This window comes from Bos mutus, chromosome 5 (genome assembly GCF_027580195.1).
Source record: "Bos mutus isolate GX-2022 chromosome 5, NWIPB_WYAK_1.1, whole genome shotgun sequence".
In the NCBI taxonomy this organism is placed as follows: domain Eukaryota; kingdom Metazoa; phylum Chordata; class Mammalia; order Artiodactyla; family Bovidae; genus Bos; species Bos mutus.
The window spans coordinates 106,171,385-106,194,078 of NC_091621.1; the positions used below are offsets into that span (position 1 = coordinate 106,171,385).

General features: G+C 62.7%; 1 protein-coding gene across 4 annotated transcripts in view; it reads left to right on the forward strand.

Annotated features, from left to right (window-relative positions):
* The window catches only part of SCUBE1 (signal peptide, CUB domain and EGF like domain containing 1), a 126,966-nt gene extending 110,936 nt beyond the window's left edge, over positions 1–16,030 (forward strand). For all 4 annotated transcript variants that reach the window (XM_070371474.1, XM_070371476.1, XM_070371475.1 and 1 more), the window contains 10 exons: positions 622–738; positions 1,311–1,448; positions 2,718–2,921; positions 4,946–5,107; positions 6,722–6,889; positions 8,615–8,776; positions 10,536–10,733; positions 12,172–12,324; positions 12,673–12,752; positions 15,129–16,030. In XM_070371474.1, the coding sequence (XP_070227575.1) occupies positions 622–738; positions 1,311–1,448; positions 2,718–2,921; positions 4,946–5,107; positions 6,722–6,889; positions 8,615–8,776; positions 10,536–10,733; positions 12,172–12,324; positions 12,673–12,752; positions 15,129–15,281 (1,535 nt within the window). In that variant the 3' untranslated portion in view covers positions 15,282–16,030. The remainder of the gene's footprint in view (positions 1–621; positions 739–1,310; positions 1,449–2,717; positions 2,922–4,945; positions 5,108–6,721; positions 6,890–8,614; positions 8,777–10,535; positions 10,734–12,171; positions 12,325–12,672; positions 12,753–15,128) is intronic.
* The last annotated feature ends 6,664 nt before the right edge of the window (positions 16,031–22,694 follow it).

Sequence of the window (22,694 nt, forward strand, 5' to 3'; positions counted from 1 at the left end):
AGATTGTAAAAGCTCCCGGAGTCGGGGCTGCACTGGGAGACCCCACCCCAGGAGTACCAGAAACATGCACGCTCTTGGCCTCCGGGGCGCAGCCAGCTCCCTGCAGCTGGAGGCGATGCTTCGGCAGCTCTCCCCGTTTGGGATGCTGGTCTTAATGACGTGTCTGATGCACACGCCGTGTAACGCTAAGCTGCCGTGACTCCAGGAGTCTTTACTGTGGGCTCTGTGAGTTGCTCTCGGAAGACGGAGGTGGCTCTGAGCATCTGCGTCCTTCCCAGTCCCCTCTCTCACATGCTCCCCTCTCCCGCGTGTGCTGCCCCTTTTCCCAAAAGCACGAGCCACGTAAACTCGCTCTGGTGATGAGAGAGAAGGCGGGAAGCTTGCCTTTCTTCCTCCTCAGACCTCTGGCTGGCTGACCCTGGCTGGAGCTCGGCCCTGCCATCCACACTCGCACTTTCTCAGAGAGAGATGTCAGGCCACAGAGGTCCCACCCCCAGCTCCCAGGGGATGTGGCCCCCCGGCGGGTCCCCTCACCCTCAGGCCCTCCCCCTCTGCCACGCCTGGCCCCCACCACCCCCCTTCCCATGGGAGAGGCCGCCACTGGGTGTGGGCTTTCCCCAGGTGCCCCTGCCACCCTCATCAGGCAGAAGGCGCGCTTCAAGATCCGAGATGCCAAGTGCCACCTCCGGCCCCGAAGCCAGGAGCCAGCCAAGGAGGCCCCGAGGCAGCTGCTGCTGGGTGAGTGGGCCATCCCAGTGCCAGCCCACGTGGTGGGCAGTGGGGCCGCCAGAGCCCCCCTGGTGCCCCGCAGACCGTGTGGTGTCCCTGGGGATGAAAGCCAGCGTTCCAGCAGAAGGGTTCGGTGAGCTCCCCCCAGAGCGAGGCTCTCTGCCAGGTCGTATCCAAGTGGAAGGAGCCCCAGGGCTCCCTCAGCGGCCCTTTCTTGGATGAGGGTGGCCAAGAAGGGCGTTCTGGGCGGGGGACTTCCACGGGGAAAGCCAGGGAGCAGGGCCAAAAGAAAGCAGGCCAGCTCTGTTTGCTGAAACCTGACAAAGCTGGGCGCTTGGCAGGCCTAACCTGGGCCAGGTTGCCCCGAGCTGGGGTTGCACAGCCTCACTAAGGGAGACGCTCCAGGGGCCCCGAGGGCAGCGGTGTGAGGGCCTTGTCGGGGCGGATACAGGGCTCCGTCCCGCCAGGCCCATCCTGGGGCAGACCCTGGGCTTCTCCAGCCTGTGTGCCCGTCTGAGCCTGGACTCTTAGGCAAGGGGGACCCCCGCCGCCTTTGCCACAGTGGCCCCTTCCTTGTCCAGAAAACTGCCACATGACCTTTGTGACCCTCAAGTGTGACTCCTCCAAGAAGAGGCGCCGTGGCCGGAAGTCTCCATCCAAGGAGGTGACCCACATCACGGCCGAGTTTGAGGTGGAGACAAACGTGGAAGAGGCCTCAGGTGGGTGAGGGGTCCCCTCGCGAGGTGCTGAGAGCCTCCGCAAGGACGGCGAACGGGGAGGGCAGGCGGGGGTCCGCTGGGCCCGGAGCTGGGCTCCCACTCCAGCCACGGTGGCTCCCGGGTATGGAGGCTGGCCGGGCAGGCGGGGGAGCTGGCTGGGGCCAGTGGGGCCTCAAAGCAGCTGTGTAGCCCAGGGTGGAGGAGGAGGCCAGGGCCGCAGCAGGAGCAGGCCTGGGGCTGCAGGGAGGGCCGCGCCGCCTCTCCCCTCCCCCCCATCCTCCCCCGGGCCGGGCAGGTCCTCCCCAGGACCGCGAACCCGGCACCGGTCTCGCCCAGGTTCCAGAAGGGGCCTCGTGGGCTGGACTGTGTTTCTCATTTCCCTCCGCGCTGTGAATGAGTGTCCAGCTGTGACAGAGGAGCAGGGGTCTGTCAGCAAGTGTGTGCGGGGCGGGCCTGGCCCTGGACGCTGCAGAAACGGGGGACAGACGCTGGTCCCCACGCTGGCGGCACCACCGGTCATGGAGGGAGCAGGGAAGGGGCACGCACCCCCCCCAGGGCCAAGGGAGACACTTGGACGGTGGGCACGTGAGAACCAACAGGGTGCCGCGCTCAGGCCTCTCCCCAAGAGAGGGGCCCCAGGACCTCCCCAGACGCAGTGCCGTCCGGACCGGGACCTGAAATCACAGTTCACCAAGTGGAAGCGGGTGGCAGGGGTGGTGTTCAGGCAGAGGGAGAAGAGGCCCAGAGCAGAGAGAGCAGGGTGCATTCAGGAGACAGGGTGCGGGGAAGGGCAGCCAGAAGGTGGAGTTCACGGCGAGTCTGAGTGCGGGGCATCAAGGCTAGCAAGGCAGGGGCCTCCAGGCCACGAGGGGCCCGGGTTCAAGGTCGGAGCCCGGGTTCAAGGTCGGAGGGCTGTAACGCTGTGCTGGAGACAGAGCCAGCCTCACGGGTGTTGGCGCGGCTGGAGGGGCTCCCATGAGGGCGCTGGGCCCGGGGAGGGGAGACGCATCGCTGTGGCAGAAGCCCGCCCGCTTCTCAGATCTGCTTCAGGGCCTCGAACCACTCACACCTCTCAGAGCCTGGGTCCCCAGCCTGTCAGGCGTTCCAGCCCCCCCGCGCCCCTCTCCAGCGCTGCTGCTGCTGCTGCTGCTGTGGGAAAGCGCCCCGAGCAGAGGCCCGGCCGCCCCAGCATCTGGCAGAGGGGGGCACATGGCGGTGGAGGCCTCTCCCGGGGGAGGTGGCGAGCCTGGGTCTCGCCCGCCCCTGCAGACACCTGCGAGGCCGACTGCGTGCGGAGGCGAGCAGAGCAGAGCCTGCAGGCCGCCATCAAGACCCTGCGGAAGTCCCTGAGCCGGCAGCACTTCTCCGTGCAGGTTGCGGGCACCGAGTACGAGCTGGCCCAGCGGCCGGCCAAGGCGCCAGAGGGCCCGGGGACGTGCGGCCCCGGCCACGCACCGCAGGACGGCAAATGCGGTGAGTCCCTGCCCGCAGCACCACCTGTGGTCTGCCTCTGTCCATCCAGCCCAGGTCACAGCCCACGGGGGAGACAGACACGTCGGGAGGGGACAGGGAACAAGGAGGCCCCCCCGAGGAGAAGCACTTAGACACGATGGCTGGTATTAGATAGCACCCCGCACCCCCGGTGCTAGGAGGGCAGGTAGGAAGAGCAAGGTTAGCAAGGCCCCCGCCGAGGGGCATGGAGGATGTGGGACCGGTGTGAGTGGCTAGAGGAGGCTTCCTGGAGGAGGCGCGTGGGAGCCAAGGGCAGAGGAGGAGCCAGGCAAAGATGCCCATGAGACTGAGGGTTTCCCAGGGGGGTGGCCATGCTGCAAGGAGGAGGGGGGCACCTGGCCACAGCAGGGCCTGGGACAGGGTGGCCAGGTCTCGTGAAAGAGGCTGGTGACCAGTGCCTCTAGTGACAGGTGCCCCAGAACTGGCGCATCAAGTTGGGGACGGTTTTAGAGCCAGCCGCAGGGGGCTAGGAGGTGAACCCAGCAAGAGTCCTTGTTCTAGCGGGGTCCACGGTTACGTGGGAAAGAAGGCAGGCAGCCAGCAGGCAAACACACCCTCAGGACAGAAGAGGGCCTGGCCGGCCTGGGGCGGCCCTGGGCGCTGTGGGATGATGCCCTGGACCGCACCGAGTGGGCGCAGCCTCACCCGCCTTCAGCTGCAGGAAGGCTGAGATGGGGGGCGGTTGGAGGAGGAGGGGAGACCTGGAGAAAGATGACGGGGCCTGGAAGCAGGGGCAGCAGGAGAGGCAGACGCGGGAGAGAGAACCAGAGAGCACGCTTTGAAGGGGGAGGCGGGGGAGAAGAAGGCTTCCAGGACGGCTCCAGGGATGTGGGCCACCTGGGCAGAGGGGCCGTGGTTTTCTGATCCCGGGGACCTTGGGGGAGAGGGGTCGGAGGAGGTGGGGTTCCAGGTGTCCCGGCTAACTTGAGAAGCTCGTGAGTCACCCTCATGGAGGTGCTGATTAGCGTGGAGCCACATTCCCAGAGCAGACGGCGTAGACTAGGCCAGAGATGCAGGAGCGGGGGAGAAGGCAGAATCCCGGCAGCGGGGGGCGGACATGGCAGGAGGCAGAGTGCCGCCCCGCGACCCAGCGGGAGGGCGGGGGACTGGCGGTGCTATCCTTCATGCGTTTTTAATAAGTTACTCTGAAACCATTTCAAACTTGCAGAGACGTTGCCAGACAGAACAAAGAACGTCCACGTTTGCTTCGTCCAGAGGCCCCCGTTGTGGACGGCTAACAGCACTTGCTCCATAATGCTTTCGTGTGTGTGTGTGTGTGTGTGTGTGTGTGTGCACGCGGGCGCGTGTGTGTTTTATAAAACCATGAGTTCATACTAGCACCTCCGATTCAATACCTTGGGTTTCTTTCTAACCTTGTTTTTTTATGTCCATGTTTCTGAACATCTTGTTCAGGGAGACGTCCACCTCCCTTCCTCCTTATCTTCCCGACCTGTTTCCTTGTCTCCTCGTCAGTGTGCTTACGTGATCAGTGCCGCCAGCTTCCCCGGGCTCTCCTCAGTCCAGCATCTCTGGACCCTCAGCCCCCCGGCGCCCCGTCACTCCCCCAGCCCCTCTGCTCTGCCCCCCATGGCCTCGGGTAGCAGCTCCCACACAGGGATGGAGAGGGGCGGGCAGGGGGGCTTCGTCTGGATGAAGTGACTGCGGCGCATCCCGGAGGCAGGTGGTCCACGGGCAAGGAGTCGGGGCTGGAGGGCAACGTGCGGAGGCCCCTTACCAGAGGGCTGAGCGGAGGGGTCTGGGAGGGCCCTAAGCAGCAGCAGCCAGGAGAAGGCATGAAACCAGAGTCCTCCCTGAAGACCACCGCCTGACTCCTACCCCCAAACCACCGCTTCTGGGAAGGGTCTGGGCCCCCTCTGTGGAAGGACAGAGCCTGAGCTCAGGGTGCCAGGAGATGGACAGCCGGACCGGCTGGCCCCCACTCCGCACCTCGGCCCCCAGCAGTCTCTCCACTTTGCCCCCCACAGTGGCCTGTGGGCCTGGCACCTACTTCAGCGGAGAGCCCGGCCAGTGTGTGCCGTGCCCGCCGGGGACCTACCAGGACCGGGTTGGCCAGCTCAGCTGCACACCATGCCCCAGCAGCGACGGGCTTGGCCTGGCTGGTGCCCGCAACGTATCCGAGTGCGGAGGTGAGTAGGGGCCAACCCTCGGAGGAGGGCGGGGCAGGGGGGCGAGGTACCTCCTGCCTGCACTGAGGTTCCCAAAGCCGAGCCCGGGGGACGTCAGCACGGCTGCACTTACAGAGCGCCTGAAAGACCTGCAGCCCGCGTGCAGAGCAGGCGCTGAGCTGCACTCGGTACGTTTCCAAACCGCCCTGAGCTGGTCGAAAGGACTTTACAGCTGATCACGTGCTCACAGGGCAGCTGGTAGCGGAGGCTCTCGTGCTTTATGGGTCACCAAACACGTGAGCCCTCGTGAAGCACCCATCAGGGCCAAGATGCTTCGTGGAGTGTGGCCAGATACCGGGCAAGAACCATGCCCCACGCAGAGAACTTCACAGTTTGCCCTGAAGGTGGTTGGGAGAGCCCTTTCTCAACTTACCAACCAGTTTGGTTTGCAAAGAGCTTTTCCATTTACTACCCACATTAACTCATCTGTGAATGGGCTCATCACCTTCTCCCCATCAGCCTCCCTTCCCAGGCCATGTGGGGATTACCCAAGAGAATGGGGGAGGAAGGGTCTCCCTTAGGGCGGCGGTAACCTCCAGCCTTCTCGGGACAGAAGGGATCAGATCCGAGTCCCTGCAGGCCGGCCTGCTGCCCTCGGCCCAGCCCCTTGCAGGAGTGTGGTCTCTGCCCCAGAGAGGCCCCTGGTGGTGGTGGTGGTTTAGTCGCTGAGTAGTGTCTGACTCTTGCGGCCCCATGGACAGCAGGCTCCTCTGTCCATGGGATTCTCCAGGCGAGAGTACTGAAGTGGGTTGCCATTTCCTTCTCTAAGGGATCTTCCCAACTCAGGATCTCCTGCATTGCAGACAGATTCTTTACCAACTGAGCCACGGGGAGAGGCCCCTGGGGGAGCAGCAAATTCCAGGGTCTGGGCTGAGAAGGCCCTAAGCACACGTCTTGCTCAGCACCAGGACACCCTCCACATCCTGACTCTTTGCTGGAATGTGTCGTCCCCTCCCTTTGTCCTAGCTGTGCCCTAAGGACCTCACAGACCCTCCTGCCTCTGCTCAGACCCAGCCAGGCAGATGGACCTGGGAGCGTCAGTTCAGTGCAGTTCAGTTCAGTCGCTCAGTCGTGTCCGACTCTTTGTGACCCCATGGACTGCAGCACACCAGGCCTCCCTGTCCATCGCCAACTCCAGGAATTTACTCAAACCCATGTCCATTGAGTCGGTGTTGCCATCCAACCATCTCATGTTCTGTCATCCCCTTCTCCTCCCGCCTTCAATCTTTCCCAGCGTCAGGGTCTTTTCCAAGGGAGCTGCCCCTGCTCCCACGTGAAGACACAGCCTGGCCTGACCCCAGGCAGAGGCCCCTGAAATAAATGACCTCCCACTTCCACCCGTGGGGTCCACCCTTCCCAGCTCTACAGCAGGGGCACTTCTCGTCCCGCAGCCCTCCCAGCAGATAGAAGGAGAGACGCCAGGCCTGGCCAAGGCCACACCGTGCATTCCTCCCCCTCCCCAGGCCTGGTTGCCTGCTGCCTGCAGCCGTTCCTGGGCAGCTGAGGGCTGAGCAGAGGGCAGGGCCTGAGTGAAGCGCCCCTCCCCCAGCCTGAGCCGTGACCTCTGACTTCCAGGCCAGTGCTCTCCAGGGTCCTTCTCCACCGACGGCTTCAGGCCCTGCCAGGCCTGCCCCATGGGCACCTACCAGCCTGAACCTGGACGCACGGGCTGCTTCCCCTGTGGAGGGGGCCTGCTCACCAAGCATGAGGGCTCCGCCTCCTTCCAAGACTGTGAGGCCAAAGGTGAGGACTCTCCCCCTACCCTGCCCCAAACCCCTCTGCTCAGGGACAGTTTCTCTGGATGCCCCTCACTCCCTGCCGTGGCAAGTGTCCAAGGTCAGGAGAGGAGCCTGGAGCCCACAAGCAGGGGACGTTGGCAACCAGCTCTGTGCTGCACACGAGGACGGGGACAGCAGGGGGCCAATCCACGCCTGCCCGAGAGTCTGAGAGGTTCAGGCAGACACAGCAGCTCCAGTCTGGAGCTCTGGGCCCCCAGCCGCCCATCCCTCAAGGCACTGGGCTTGCTGTGCTGGGAGGATGTTGGGAGGGGAGGAAGTGCAGGAGGCAGAGGGGCAGTGTGGTGAGGTCAGAGATCAGAGGTCTTCAGTGCTGCCAGTCATGTCCCCAACGCTCCACCCCCGTCCCAGGGCTGGCTCTCTGCTGATGGACAGCCCTGCCCACCCGCTGATGGCCCAACACAGACTCTGAATCCTCTCAGCTAGCTCTCCAGACCCCAAACCCCCACAGCTCCTGCCAGGGGTCCTGGCCTTTGCTCTCAGCGTCCCCCAGAAGTGTGTCTGGACCCTGCTTCCTCCCCTCTCATCCTCTCTGAATCCCCACCGGCCAGTCAGACGGTCACCCCAGTGCCCTCGGCCTGAGCTCCCAGCCAGGTGCACGCAGGATCCCTGTGCTGCTGGAGCCCCAGTCAGGTCTCAGTGGCGCGGCCCCCGGAGTGCTCTTTCTGCTCCTCCTTGGCCTGTGCCCCAGGCCCGCCCCCACCCCGAGGAGAGCCTGCCTGCCCCTGCACCCGGGAGAGCCAGCCCGCCGCCCCCCCACCCCCGGGAGAGCCAGCCTGTCCCAGCCCCCAGGCACTCGCTTCTGAGTCTGGATAAACCCAAGAGCCCGCTTTAAGTAGCATCTCTTCACGGATGACCCCAGCTTGTCTCCAGTCCAGCCTCTCCCTGAACTCAGCTCTGCCCTCCTGCCCACGACAGCTCCACGCTGTGTCTAACAAGCCCCTCAGAGTCCATGAGCCCAGGCCCCCTCGGTGCACGGCGGCCCTTCCTGCCAGGTCTCTAGGGAACCTCGGTGTCACCCTGAGTCCTCTTTCCCTCTCCCCCAACCCCCAGTCTGTCTGCAACCTTTGCAGCTCTAGCTTCTAAACAGAGCCAGACTGTTCCAGCTTCTAAACTGACCCAGGCCGCCACCAGCTCCCGATGGCCCTGACCCATCCTGCCCGGGCCTCCGCCCCAGCCCTCACCCAGCTCCCCCAGAGCCCGCTCCCAGTGCAGCAGCCCGGGGCATGGGGAGGCTCCAGGTGGTCTTGCTCGCTCAGAGGAAAGCCCAGGCCTCACCGTGAGCCCCGACCTCTGCTCCAGCCACACCCTCTGTCGGGGCCAGCTCTGCACTCCTCAGGTCCCCACACCAGAACCGTCAGTACCATCATCCCTGGCCTCCCTCCACATGCAGCCCCAAGCGGAGGGTCAGACGGGTCAGCCTGAGTAGGGAGCTAGCTGGCCCTGGGCCAGGGCTCCATCTGCCTGGCTCGCTGAGACCACCGTGGTCCCCAGAGCACCCTGCACGGTCGTGGGTGGGGTCCAGGAGCAGAGGGTCAGCCTGTTCAGGGCCTGGGCACGGGTGGGAGGTGGTCACCCAGAGGTGGGGAGGGGCCCTGGACTCTGCTGAGTCAGCCACGGAGGGCGGGGAGCCCCAGGGAGAATGCCCACCCCGCCTCATTCCCCCCGACAGTGCACTGCTCTCCTGGCCACCACTACAACACCACTACCCACCGCTGCATCCGCTGCTCCGTCGGCACCTACCAGCCCGAGTTCGGCCAGAACCACTGCATCACCTGTCCGGGCAACACCAGCACGGACTTCGACGGCTCCACCAACGTCACACACTGCAAAAGTGAGCGCTGCTCTTCCCACGGGGCGGGGGCTGCCCGGAGGGGGCTGGGGCAGGTCGTAGGGACAGGGTGAGCCGTGACCTCTCCGTGTGTCCTCAGGGAGACTGGTGACCCCTCCCTACCCCATCACATCCGCACAGCGCGCGGTGGGGTGCCCGGGCGTGGAGGGTCAGACGGCCTGGGCTCTGCCAAGCGGCCTGATTGCACTGTTTGTGGGTGCCCGTGACTCACCAATGCCCAGCCAGGCCCCGGCTCCAGGCTCCAGTCTGTGGGGGGAAAAGCCCTAGCCCAGCCAGGGAGGCTTGGGCGCAGCTGCCCGAGGGGACCTTGCAGCTCTGAAGGCTGCCCAGGGGCACAGACCAGAGGAGTCGAGCGATGGGAAGCGAGGTGCGAGGTGTATACAAGGTCCTGGGGCGCGACGGGGAAAACAGATGGCCGCGCTGTGTCTGTAAGAGGCTCTGTTTCAGCCCTGAGTAGCGTGGACAGCAGAAGCCAGTCGCAAAGAGGCCACACCCTAGTCTCAAACCAGCACATCATTCAGGCCTGACCCAGAAGACGCTGTCTTTAGGGATTTCTGACTCGCTTTTCAGTCCTCTGGGGCCTGTTTTCCGGTGTTTCACCTTTTCTTCCATCAGTTTCCGGCCCTTCCAGTTTACCCCCTGCTGGAGCTGCCGGTCGCAGCCTCGAGGCCCGTGGAGGAGACTTGCTCCTCGGGGAGGACGCTGTCCTCCGTGCCGGGGCTGCCCTCGCTGGGCACGCGGCCTCCCGGTGGCGCTCAGAGGCGGCAAGGTTTTAAATGTTTAAACGTCCTAATGTGGAAAAGCGGGGAAGTCAAGTCAGAGGGAAGTTTCTAGAATGATGAGGTGAAAATGACACATTTGCCAGAAATTAGGGTGTGAGAAGAGTTTTAAATGAAAATATGTGGGATAATTACGTATGTTTACTGCGTGCGTGCTAAGGCGCTTCACTTGTGTCCCCCTCTTTGCGACTCCGTGGACTGCAGCCGCCAGGCTCCCCTGTCCATGGGATTCTCCAGACAACAATACTGGGGTGGGTTGCCATTTCCTTCTCAAGGGGATCTTCCCGATCCAGGGATCGAACCCCCGTCTCCTGCAGCTCCTACTTTGCAGGCAGATTCTTTGCCACTGTGCCACTGGGGAAGCCTGTACTCACACAGTATTCACACTCTGTTCTTGGCCTAACTTCCTTTTACAAGGTTAAGCTAGGAACCAGTTAGTTTATTCAAAGTCACGTTTGGCCTCTTGGCGGATGGATGCACGGCTTGGCTGAAATGGAAAAAGAAGGGAGGCGTGTCTCCTGCCCCTGCTGCTTGGCTTGCTGGCCCCTCAGCCTGCCTGCTCCGTGGGGAGGGCCGCACCCGGCACCTGGGGGGATCTCGGGATGCTGAGTGCAAAGGATGGGAGACGAGTCAGCGGAGAGAAAGGGAACGTCTGGGCTCAGGTGGCCTTGGCTGAGACCCCGGAGGGGAGCAGGAGCCTGGCAGGGAGCTGACAGCTGCAGGGCCCAGAGCCCGCCAGCCGGGGGTTGAGAGCGCCAGGCGGGAGGCCAGGGTGAGGCCCCCAAGGGCATCCAGGAAGGAGGGGGACAGCCAGGACGGGGTCCCCGAGGAAGGACCAGCCCAGGGCCTGGCCAGGGGAGGAGGGCCCAGGAGGGGACGGGGCGCCTGCCGGCCCTCCCTGGGCCTTCACGGTGGCGCAGGGCCAGCTGGCCTGACCAGGCCACGGGCCACGGTGCCCACAGACCAGCACTGTGGCGGCGAGCTCGGCGACTACACAGGCTACATCGAGTCTCCCAACTACCCTGGCGACTACCCGGCCAACGCCGAGTGCGTGTGGCACATCTCGCCGCCCCCCAAGCGCAGGATCCTCGTCGTGGTCCCCGAGATCTTTCTGCCCATCGAGGACGAGTGTGGCGACGTCCTGGTCATGAGGAAGAGCGGTACGTGCCCGTCCAGGCACTCGCGTCTAACCCCGAGGGCTGGGCTTCCCAGCACGGCATGGAAAGGATCGGGGGAGCCTGGGGTGTGCCCTCCACGTGGGAACCGAGGACCTGCCAGACCCGGTCTCGACAGTGCCCACCAGCCACTCTCCACCCCAGTTGTCCCCCACACCCTGCCATACCACCGCCCAGGGTAAGCCCCAGGAGCACCCCTGTCCCGCAGCGCCTTGCAGGGCCAGCGAAGGACCAGGCTGGGCGCTCACTCAGGGCCCACCCTCTCCCTCTGCAGCCGGCTGGCTTGCCACCCCATGGGGGCTCAGAGTGAGACTTCAGGTGGCAGGGCCAGCCCCTCGGTAGTGGGTGAGCAGCAGTGCGTGCCCAGAGGCCATGGCTGCAGGAAGGGTGGGGGGTCCTGAGTCCCCAGGGACCAGGTAGAACCCCCCTCCCCGCCAACAGCGTGTGCCTCAGCCGGGGGCAGGGGACCTCCCCGCCGTGGTAGGACCACAGCGCCCACCGGGAGCCAGCCCCAGGTCAGAACGTTAGAGAAGGAGGGGGACAGTGTGGTGCCTTCCCCCGGGGACCTGGGATGAGTCTGATGCACAGAGACTGGCCGGAGGAGCAGGAGAACAGGGGGACGGGGGTGCAGAGGCCTCGTCTGCTACGTGTTGCGTGGTTCCCGGGTGCCTGCATCACCCGCTCCAGGTCGATGATGAGCAGAAACGCCCGCCGCCCCATCTCTGCATATGAAGGAGGCATCGAGGCCAGGATGAGCGAGGCAGCTGCCTGGGCTCCTCCAGCCAGTCAGAGCCCAGTCCGGGACCATCCCCACCCACTGCCCTCCCTGCCTCCCCCATTCCCAGCATCTCCCCCTCCACTGTGCGTCCCCAGGGCCGGGTTCTAGGGAGCCAGCCTCTCCCCGCTCTCGAGAGTGTCAGGAGAGCTCCCCAGGGAGCAGGGAGGACTGGGCACCTTTTGGCCACCCCCAGGCACCCCAAGGGTTAGCCAGCTCACCTTTGCTCATCCGCTCGCCAGGCAGGGAGCTGACCCTTCCTCCCAGCCCTAGCTTTGTCCTGGGTGCAGGCGTGAGCCCTGTCCTTGAGGAGCAGGTGGCAGGGAGACAGTGACCAGCCTGTAGAAAGGGGCTGAAATACAATGTTCTCCAGAGCAGAGAGGAAACATGGTGGGAATGGAGCAGTCAGGAAGGCTTCCTGGAGGAGGGGGCACGGACACTGGTCTCAGAGGGACACGGGACCTGGGGGTGAGGGTGGGGAAGGGCATTTGAGGCAGAGGGGACATGCGCGGGGACCGGAGAGCTGGAGTGTTTGGGAGGCTGGGCGCTGCAGGTGCTGCCTAGCTGCCTGCTGGGGAGGCAGGCGGGCAGGGACAGGTGAGGCTGTGGATCCGGGGCAGCTCAACCGTGACGCGTCTCCGCCCCCAGCCTCACCCACATCCATCACCACCTATGAGACCTGCCAGACCTACGAGAGGCCCATCGCCTTCACCTCCCGCTCCCGGAAGCTCTGGATCCAGTTCAAATCCAACGAAGGCAACAGCGGCAAAGGGTTCCAAGTGCCCTACGTCACCTACGACGGTGAGTGTGGCCATCCTGCCCAACCAGCCTGGCCCTGGGGACCCAGACCGATCCCACGTCACCGGCCTCAGGGAGCTCCAGCCGTCGGGGAGGGTGGGGTCCAGACAGGACCCACAAGAGGTACGGGTGGTACCCGCGGGCCTCCACAGGAGGTGCTGCCCAAGCAGGGTTTGGGGGGTTGAAGGCGGTGTTCTAGGGGGAGACCAGTGTGGGTGGGGAAGACAAAGCCCGCAGCGTGAAGCCCCGGGGGAGGGCAGAGGCTGACGGTGGGCGGGCCCCTTGCCCTCCACCCCTGCCCTCACCTTCCTTCCTCCCCCCTCTGCGGGTCTCGGGTTCCCGTCCTGGCAGAGGACTACCAGCAGCTGATCGAAGACATCGTCCGCGACGGACGGCTCTACGCCTCGGAGAATCACCAGGAAATTTTGAAAGTGAGTGAGCTTCTCTCCGGAAGGCGATCCTGTAATCCTGGGATGACCAGGGGCCCCTCCGCCCCCCGCCCGGACCCCAGCCCCACGCTGACGTGAGGCGAGGAGAGCCGTCACAGGAGGAGAGAAGGCGGCGGGCTCGGGTCGCGGGCCTCGCTTTCCCATCTGTGAAATGGGGAGCATCAAACAGGGTGGTGTCTGACATCAGGAGACTCCTCCACCGCCCTCCCCATCCTGAGTACATCTGGAGAAGTGGAGCCCCCTCAGTCATGCGGGGGCCTGTGGCCGTCCCACGGCGGGCGCTAGCCGAGTCAGGGTCTGGGTTCTCACCACGCAGAGCCAGCCCCAGGGATCTGCTTGGAGTCTGGGGGTCTGGCCCCAGCCCAGCCCCTGGGCGGACAGCGCCCCCTGCCTGGGAGCCGAGGGTGGCGTGGAGGACCAGAGCGGGGCCCCAACCCCGACTCCTGCTCCAGCTGCCATCTCCTCCCAGCTGATGGCCCCAGGCAAGCCCTCTGAGCCCCGCCTGGAGCCTGAGAAACAGGGCGGCTCACAGAGCCTTCCCGCACAGGCCTGGCGCGCTCCCGCACCCAGCAGGCAGTTTGTAAGCCAAGAGGTTTGACCCGTGCTGCCGTACCCAGACGAGACCTGGGGGTCTTGGAGTATGAAGCATCTTGTCTCCCTCCTCAGGCACCTGTCTGTTGAGCGGGAAATGCAGGGTCCCTTGGCCTCCCCATACCTGCCCAGTTGACAGTACCTGACTCTCCTCCTCGTTTCAGCCCTCTGCCGTCAGCTCCAGAACCCAAGGTGTCCCCACCCCTGAGGTCCAGCCTGGTGTGGCCTCGCCTGCCTCCGCAGCAGCTCTCAGGCCTCCACTCCCCACTCCCTGGCCACGGCCTCCCGGGAGCGTTCTTCCCACCTCTGCGCAGCGCACACCCTCCCATCCTGCAGCTCTCAGCTCAGCTCTCCTCTGGGCAGCTGCTTGGCCTCCCTAGCCAGGTTGCACTTGGAGGCCCCACGTGGTCCCCTTCTCGGCCAGCAAGTCTGCAGTTTATCACAGTTCCGTCCTGTTTTTGCTTGGTTCCCCCCAACTCCCCGCAAGGACTTCCCACTCAGCCCTGTGTCCCTGGCGCCTGGCGCTGCGCCCAGCCTGTGGGAGGAGCCCCGCCAGTGTTTCCTGGGGCATGGGTGCGTGAGTGTGCGTGCCCACCCACACACCGGGACCAGTCAGACCCCAAGACAGCCACTGGAGACGACGAGCACGTGGGCCGGGAAATACGCGGTGCGGTGGCTGCCGGTCACTGAGCGCGTCCTAGCAAGCCTGGGGGCCTCGGGGGGCCACAGCCAGCCTCAGGCCCGCCCTGAGGGTTCTCCTCCAAGCTGGCATCGCCCCACTTTACAGATGACCACCCCAGGCTTGGACAGGGCCGCCCCTGGTGAGTGACGGCGCCTGAGTGCAGGCCCCCTGGAGCCTCCAGGCAGGCCTGTGCGGAGAGCCCCTGGGCGGGGCTCCTGGCCCTGAGGACTGCACTTCCTCATCCCCGAGACAGGAACCATCACCCACACGGATGAAACATTCCTCGGCACAACAGAAGGGCCATTCCCAGGGTTGAGCTGGGGGAGATGGTGGGGGACTCTAGGGGGGACATTGGGGGGACTTAGGGGGTGACGGTGGGGGGACAGTTGGGGGGACAGTTGGGGGGACTTAGGGGGCAATGCTGGGGGGACTGTAGGAGCTACCCTGGGGGGTGTAGGGGGGACGCTGGGGAGACTTAGGGGGCAACGGTGGGGGGACAGTTGGGGGGACTTAGGGGGCGATGCTGGGGGGACTGTAGGGGCTACACTGCGGGGGTGTAGGGGGGACGTTGGGGAGACTTAGGGGGCGACGGTGGGGGGACTGTAGGGGCGATGTTGGGGGGACTGTAGGAGGAGACATTGAGAGATTGTAGGGGGCAACGATGGGGGGACTCTAGAGGGCGATGCTGGGGTGACTGTAGGGGGGACATTGGAGGGACTGTAGAGGGAGATGGTGGGGGTTGGTTCAGCTTCAAAGCCTCGCTCTCCATTCCACATGCTCTCGTTTTCAGCATGGTCGGTTGTCTTGTTTTGTTTTTGTAGCATACCCTTTTAATATAAAATGTCAGTGGAACTCCAAGAGTTAAAACCAGGAGACTATTAAAAAACCAATCAGGCTATTAACACTGCAACTCTGTATGGCAGAGCCTGTAGGGTCCTGAAACCCACCAGCCAGGCCAGCTGCATCTCTGCAGACACCCCCAGGCCCCTTCAGGGCCCTGGGCGTGGCAGAGGTGAGTGGCCAGGGCACCCCCCGCCCCAGCCTGGCCACAGGCCCCTCACGCTGGGCCTCGCCGTGTCTTGCAGGACAAGAAGCTGATCAAGGCCCTCTTTGACGTGCTGGCGCACCCCCAGAACTACTTCAAGTACACGGCCCAGGAGTCCAAGGAGATGTTTCCTCGCTCCTTCATCAAACTGCTGCGCTCCAAGGTGTCCCGATTCCTGCGGCCCTACAAGTAACTTGGGGACGGCGGCCCTGCTTGGGTGCCGGCTGCCCGGGGAGGAGAGAGCCCTTCCACAGTCGAAGCTGAAGGCGGATCTGCGGGCACCCCCACACTGGCTTGGGAACCGCCGTGGCGCCTGCCCTTTGGGAATTGCCGACCAGCCCGTGGATGGCGAGACCAAGTCCAGGCCGAGACCCCAGCCCAGCTGCCCTCCTCCGACCCCGCCCGGGTGGGAGAACATTGCTCAAGGCAGCCTTTCTGGCTCCCTCCCTTGCTCTGCCCGTTCCCTTCCAGAACACTGAGGGCGCCTGCTGCTCCCAGGCCGGCCCCAGCGGATGCCGACCGGGCAGGGACCTCAGCCACCAGCTGGGCAGGTCCCGGGCAGAGCGGGCCCCTGGAGAGCACACGTGCCCTCTGCCTGGTGCTCTGGGGGAGAGAGGGGCCGTGGCTGCTGTGTCTCAGGGAGGCGCTCAGAGGCAGAATCCGGGAAGGGAGGCCAGGCCGTGGAAGGAGGGGTGCGTGAAGGCTCGGCTGGGAGCTCCGATGAGCCGGGCTCGGTGCCTGCGGAACGTCACACCCGCAGGCGCCTCTGGGTCACGGGGCCCAGGCCCCGGGCGAGGGTGTTGTCGGGGTCTCGGGACTCCCTGATGGGACTGAAGAGGGGAGCTGGGAGGGGAGGGTGTAGATGTGTGCTCCCCCAGGACAGAGCATCTAACTGAGGACTGTGTCCATGTAAATATAAATACAAAGATATATATACTTCTATCTGCGGGCGCAGAGGGAACTGCTCTTCAGTAATGCTAAGTATGCATCGCCACCCCTCCTCCTGTGAGCCAGCATGAGCCCAGCTGTCGCGACATCCCCGACCGAGGAAGCAGCTGCTCTGGGCACTCGCCCCCTCCATTTATAGGGGCCGGGAGCCCATGGGCCTGAGGCAGTGGCCGGCTGGCCCTGGACACACTTTGGAGGACAGATGCTGGGGGCCCGGGGTGCCCTCAGATGGAAACTTGTGTCCCCCTCGGACCCTTCCTGAGGGGCGCAGGGCCCGGTGGTAAACTTCGGAAGGGGCCTGCGTCTGACCTGAGGCCGTGACCGCAGAGTCCGTGCTGAGCCCGCCGGCCACCGGGAGGCAAGGCTTCCCCCCACCCCGTGCATGCGGGCCGTGCTGAGCGCCTCCAGGCAGGCACACGGGCACCTGGAGGGGTGGGCGCAGCCCCCAGGCAGAGGCCACCCCAGCAGTCAGGGGCCTGGTCCTCTTCCTGCTCCACCCGGCGGCCTCCCTCACCCCGTCTCTCTTTGAAATAAGGACGGTCTGGAGTGTGAGCAGGCTGACTGCGGCCTGCTCAGCCAGCGCCTGGGATGGGGCTCGCAAGGACCGCCGACAGGCCGAGGCCTGGCCTGCTGCCTCTCGGTGGCCGCCGGGCGCAGGACCTGCAGGCCCAGGGCCCCGGGGCCTCAGGTTACCAGACGTTCAGCATCTGGGACCACGCGAGAGACCTAACACGAGCTCCCATCACCCGCCCCCGTGGCCTCCAGATGGTTCCCTCCTCGCCCAGGCCCATGCGTACCGCCAGGGCTGAGCTCAGCTGAGGCGCCAAGGGTGTGAAGCCTGGGGGCGGGTGCGGGAGGCCTCAGGAGGCCGGGCCAGGTTTACGATCCACTCGGGGCTGGGCACTCAGGAATCACTGTCGTTACCTGCATCCTCAGTGGCAGGTTCCCAGCCTCACCAGGGCTGCCATCAGCGCCTCCTCAGCCAAACTCCAGCTCGAGCGGGTGGCGGGAGGCCGCATCTGGTCAGTAGGGCAGTGTCAGTGGGGAGCCCCATCCAGGCCACGCCGCCCTCGCCCCGGGCATGGTCCTTGAAGGCCAGCCCTAGTTTGCAGAGAGAGCCCTGTCCTGCACGTCAAGCCATCGTTCTCCCCCGGAATTAGACGAGCATCCTCCAAAATGAACCCCCAGAATAGCCACCTAGGGGAGGGCGCTGGGAAGGGTTATTTTTTTTTTTAATCCTCTCTGGATTATTTTTGACCCAAAGAGGACCCAGAAAGAGCTCTCCTCTCTCTGGAGCTCTTTCTGCTGCTCCTCTGGGTGGTTTCTGGCAGTTGCCACCCGCACACCCGCTATCCTACCCACCCTGTCGATGGGAGCCCCCCACTTCCATCCACGGCTCACCACGCCACTGTGGTCAGACCCTGCCTCCTGTCCCCTGGGCAGGGCAGGACAAGGACCCTGCCTGACCATCTCGAGTGCCACGGGGCCAGCATCCAAACTGACCAGCACCCACAGTCACCATCCAGCCCTCCCTCCCAGTAAAACGGCCTCCCACACCATCATCAGGGGACTTGGAAGTCCCCGGGACTGGGGGGGTGGGGGCAGTGGGGATCTGTCCCGAATCTCCACGTCAGCCCTCAGTCCCAGGCTGAGGAACCTGGGGGTCCCCCCTGTTAAACGTAGAACTGTTGCCACTCCTTGGGGCCTGGTGGTCCTGGGGGAGTCTCTCCAGACCACACAGTTGGTTTCTCCACATTCCCATGTTGTGGACACAGGTGGTACATTGGCTGATCCAGGATGGCCATCCCGCCTGGCTCCAGGTGGAGATGGAGAGAAAAGGGAGGCAGAGAAGGCCTGGCCCAGGTAGGCAGGTTCCATACTGGGTTCTGAAGGAGGACAGGAGGCCTGGACAGGAGCTGCGCAGGCTGAGCCAGAGGAGCACAGCCTGCTCCTGGATGGGAGCTTGGCCTTGAGCAGCCGCAGAGCCCTGTCCCAGCCAGGGCCCGCCCTGCCCCCGTTGCCCAGACCTTCAGTGGCTGGCCATCGTTAAACTCTACGGAGAGGAGCTGAGCGACATATTTCTGGAAGTGGAAGCCTGCCTGCCTGCCTGGCTGGGACTGAAAGCAGGTGCCAAGGCCTGTGGTGGTTCCGATGAGCTTAGTTCTGACCCAGTGGAGCTGGGGCCACCAGAGCAGCTCTTCAGAGACGCAGTGGAGACCTTGAGGGACCTCCGGCGGGTGGGCCAGGCACCTCCTGGCTCACTGCTTCCGTGGAAACGCACCGAGGGAGGAGAAGAAAACTTCTCAGGTCTAGTGGCCAAGCCCTGGCCAAGCCCTCTGCCAGGGAGTGAGGTTGCCCACCTGCTTCCCCAGAGTTGGGCCCGTTTTCCCCCAGCGCTCTGTTAGCCTTACCAGAGCCTCCGGCTGTATCGTGGTGGTTCTGCCCTCCTCCTCCCGCCGGGGCTCTCCTTTAGCTTCAGACAGCAAGTCGCACCTGCCAGGGGTGCGGGCCTGCTCCCAGCTCCTCCTCGCCTCGAGGAGACCGTGGGGACCAAAGTGGTGACCTCGGGCAGTTTTCCCTCCTGCCACCATGGGTTTGGGACACACAGATACAGTAGAACTGGACCCCGGGCTGAGAAGCTTCCAGACAGGGATGACCGGGCCAAGAAGGTTCCAGGCAGGGATGGCTGGCAGAGACCCTCTTCCCCACACCGCTCAGAAACCCGCCTTTCCCACCCTCATTCCCCAAGAGACACAGGCAGAGTCACCCATTTTCCCCAAGAGGAGGCCCCCCCACCTGCTGGAGCAGGTGCCTAAGTGCCATTCGGGAGCCTGAATAATCCTTCCAGCACCTCCACCACCACCCCCTGCTGAAAAATAAGAAACTGAACTCAGGTCATTCAACAAACGTGTGCTGAGCACCTCCTGTGTGCCAGGCTCCTAGAGAGACCGAGACCCCACAGCCCAGGAGCTGACAGGTGCCCCCTAAAGGCCCTCTGGTTACAGAGAGGAAGGAGACGGAGGCCTGGGTGGCAGAGCCCAGCACCTCTATCGGGAGAAAGCCAGCCCTCCGTCCTCACCTCCCAGGACCCCAGGCGGGGGTAGAGGGGCAGAGCAGGCAGAATCGAGCATACAGTTTCGAGAAAGACACCCCGACAGAGACGCTGCAGCCAGCCGGGCCTCATGGAGCAGCCGCCCTATCCACCCACAGAGAGAGAAGCGCCCGGGCCAACACGCCCAGGACCCCTGTCTCCGCCTGAGCACCTTGCCCACTGCCTGCCCAGGCACCCAGCACAGTCGGTGCCCAGGGAGGGAGGCTCCCTTCTTAGCTCCCAGGGGGCTGGGCCATGCCTGCCTCCTCCCCACCCTGCCAGGAGCTCAGTCGGACTGGTCAACCGCGTCCGGGACCAAGGCCCCTCTTCCTCGCCAGAGATACACATGGGGGCAGCCACAGCCCCGAACCGACGTCCTTCAGGCCAGAGCGGGAGGACCCAGTGTGTGAGACACTGCCCGTCACCCAAGGAGAGCCAGGGCGAGAGCTCCTCTGGCCCACAGCTGCCCCCTGCCCCTCACACCACCCGCCCTTCCAGGAGTCAGTCCTGAGCACTTGCCGTGTGCCAGTCACAGGGACACCTGGAGCCGCAGTCGCCGGGCAGGCCGGCCTGGCTCCACGCAGGGGACACCAGGAGCACCCAGGTGACATGGTCGTGCGTGGCCTCGCGCTTTCTCCACATGCTCTGCTCAGGAACAAGGGCTGAAAGCACCTTCGGACAGAGATGGGCCTCTGCCCTCTGCCCCTGAGGGGACAGCGGGGCTCAGACTGAGGGGCTCTGGGTGCCTTTATCTGAGACCCACACGCAGCCCTGGAAGATGCCCAGCGCCCCTCCCAACCTGCCCCTCTGCCGGGCTCTGGGTGTCCCGAGAGCGTGGAGGAAAAGGAGGAGAAAAAGAGAAAGCTGGCTGATGCCAGGTATTCTGTGTTTCAGTCCGGAGGCCACGGAGATCTGCAGGGAAACTTCTTATTCCACTGAGGTCAAAGCCTTAACACAGTCTGGGCAGCCCCAGCCCATGTTCCTGTAGAAACAGGATGGCTGAGCACCGCTGGCAGCGGGTGGAGCGGGGCAGGGGGATGCTGGGCAGACAGGGAGCCGACCCCAGTGCGTGCAGCCTTCGGCGTGGGCTTGCACGGAGGTGCCAGCTGTACCGTCCCGGAAGCTGCCTGAAAGTGACAGATAGCAACGTAACCGCCTTTTTCTTTTAGCTGCCTCAGATATTCAACATTTTGTTTTCGCCATCATGCTCATACATATGCATGTAATGAAACATTTGTGAAAAGTCACTTCCATAATAAACAAGAAATGAACTGAGATGATGTCCCTTTCTCTCGGTCATCGGTGGCTATGACGATGGGACAGAAAGTGGTAACTGGAATTAGGAGAGCAGCGCATGGAGGACATCTGAAGTTAGGGGCCACGTTACTTATTGAGCTGCCAGAGAGTACAGCCACTGCGCTCAGATCCCACTTCTCAAGACCAGCGTGTACACAGGGGGTCACGGTCAGTGGGCAGCAGGGGACCTGGGCCCCTGTAAGTTAGATGCACAGTCAGTGTTGTGTGTGTGTGTGTGTGTGTGCACATGTGAGCATGCATGTGGATGCATTTCTCTGGGAACACAGCTCATGGCTTTCATCAGATTCTCCAAGACATCCAGAACCACAAAAAGGGTGATAACCGCTGTCCTCCTCAGGAATGTGGAGAACCGTTCAATACCATGTGCTCAAGAGGAGAAAAAACAATTTAAAAACGGCGTTAACATCCCAAAGAAAGGAAAGGAAACTGAAGTCGCTCAGTTGCATCCAACTCTTTGGGACCCCGTGGACTGTAGCCCACCAGGCTCCTCTGTCCGTGGGATTCTCCAGGCAAGAGTACTGGAGTGGGGTGCCATTTCCTTCTCCAGGGGATCTTCTTGACCCAGGGATCAAACCCGGGTCTCCCACATTGCAGGCAGACGCTTTACCCTCTGAGCCACCAGGGAAGCCCAAATCACACAGTAAACACCAGTTTTTTTCCTGGTTTAACAAAGCGATTTTAAAGTCCAAAGAAGGACTTCCCTGCTGGTCCAGTGGTTGGAAATCCACCTGCCAGGGCAAGGAACACAAGTTCAATCCCTAGCCCTGGAAGACAGCACCTGCCTCGGAGCAGCCAAGCCCGCGAGCCGCAACTCCTGAGCCTGCACTCTAGAGCCCGCGCTCCGCAACAGCCAGCGAAGCCGCTGCAGTGAGAAGCCCACACACCAGCACACAAAAGAGCTCCCACTCTCCGCAACTAGAGGAAGCCCGAGCGCAGCAATGCAGACCCAGCGTGGCCATAATAATAAATACACATATTTTTTAATCTCAGAAAATTTCTGGGATTGTACACAAAAGATTGGAAAGCAGAGTTTCAAATTGGAACATCCATGTACATAGCAACATTATTCATGACAGTGAAGAAATGTTAGCAACCCAAGTGTCCCCCGGTGGATGAATAAACAAGCCGTGGTCTGTCTATACAATGGACTAGGATTCAGCCTGGAAAAGGAGTGGCGTTCTGGGACTTGCTTGGAGGTCCAGTGGTGAAGAATCAGCCTTCCATGCAGGGACACAGGTTCAATCCCTGGTAAGGAAAGTAAGATCCCATGTATCATGGAGCAACCGAACCCAAACCGCAGCTACTGAGCCCACCCGCCGCAACCAGAGAGTCCACGTGCCACAACCAAAGATCCCATGTGATGCAACCGAGACCCAGTGTGCTGTGACTAAGCCTCAACACAACCAAATAAGCGTTTTTTAATAAAGGAATGACGTTCTGATACGTGCGACAACATGAAGGAACCGTGAAGACATTAAGCAGAGTGAAGCAAACCAGTTACAAAAGGATCAACGCTTTGTGACTCCACACACAAGTCCCCGGAGGAGCCAAACCCACAGAGACAGAAAGGAGGCTGGTGGTCACCAGGGGCTGGGGGTGAGGGGGAGACAGGGAGCTGGTGTCTAACGATTCCGTGTTTCAGCGTGGGAAGGGGGAAAAGTTCTGCAGATGGAAGATGGTGATGGTTACAGGAGAATACGAATGTCGTTAATGCTTCTTTGCCGGAGTCCAGTTCCAGCAGCCAGGGATTCAACCTGAAGGGGTGAGTGCTGTCGGCGAGAAACTGAGGCAGCCTCTCAGTTTTCTTGGACTGCCTGTTTATTTCAAGCTTATGATTCTCTTTTATACTTTCACAAAAGCATTATGTCAGAGGTTTGGTATTTTTAGTTCCCATTGACCCAGATTTATTTTTCTCCAAAAATCATTGTTGCCCCTCAAAAGGAGTTCCTTCCTCAGCGATTTTCTTATCTACTTTTTCTCATGTGTCCTTGTGAATACACTGTAACTCATGCTAATGTCTGGGCTGCCTACCACATTCCTCAGTTTAATTCTTATCTTTCTAAGTCCTGTTTGCCCCTGGTATCCTAAGCTCACTATTTCTTAGAAAGGGCTTCTACCTAATAATATCTCTAAAGTCCCTAATTTCTATAAGCTATAGTAGACTATGCTAACATTACAGCAATCCTTAACTCTTTAGCTTCTAACTATTTTAATTATTCCTAAGCCTTCAATTCGGAGAAGGCAATGGCA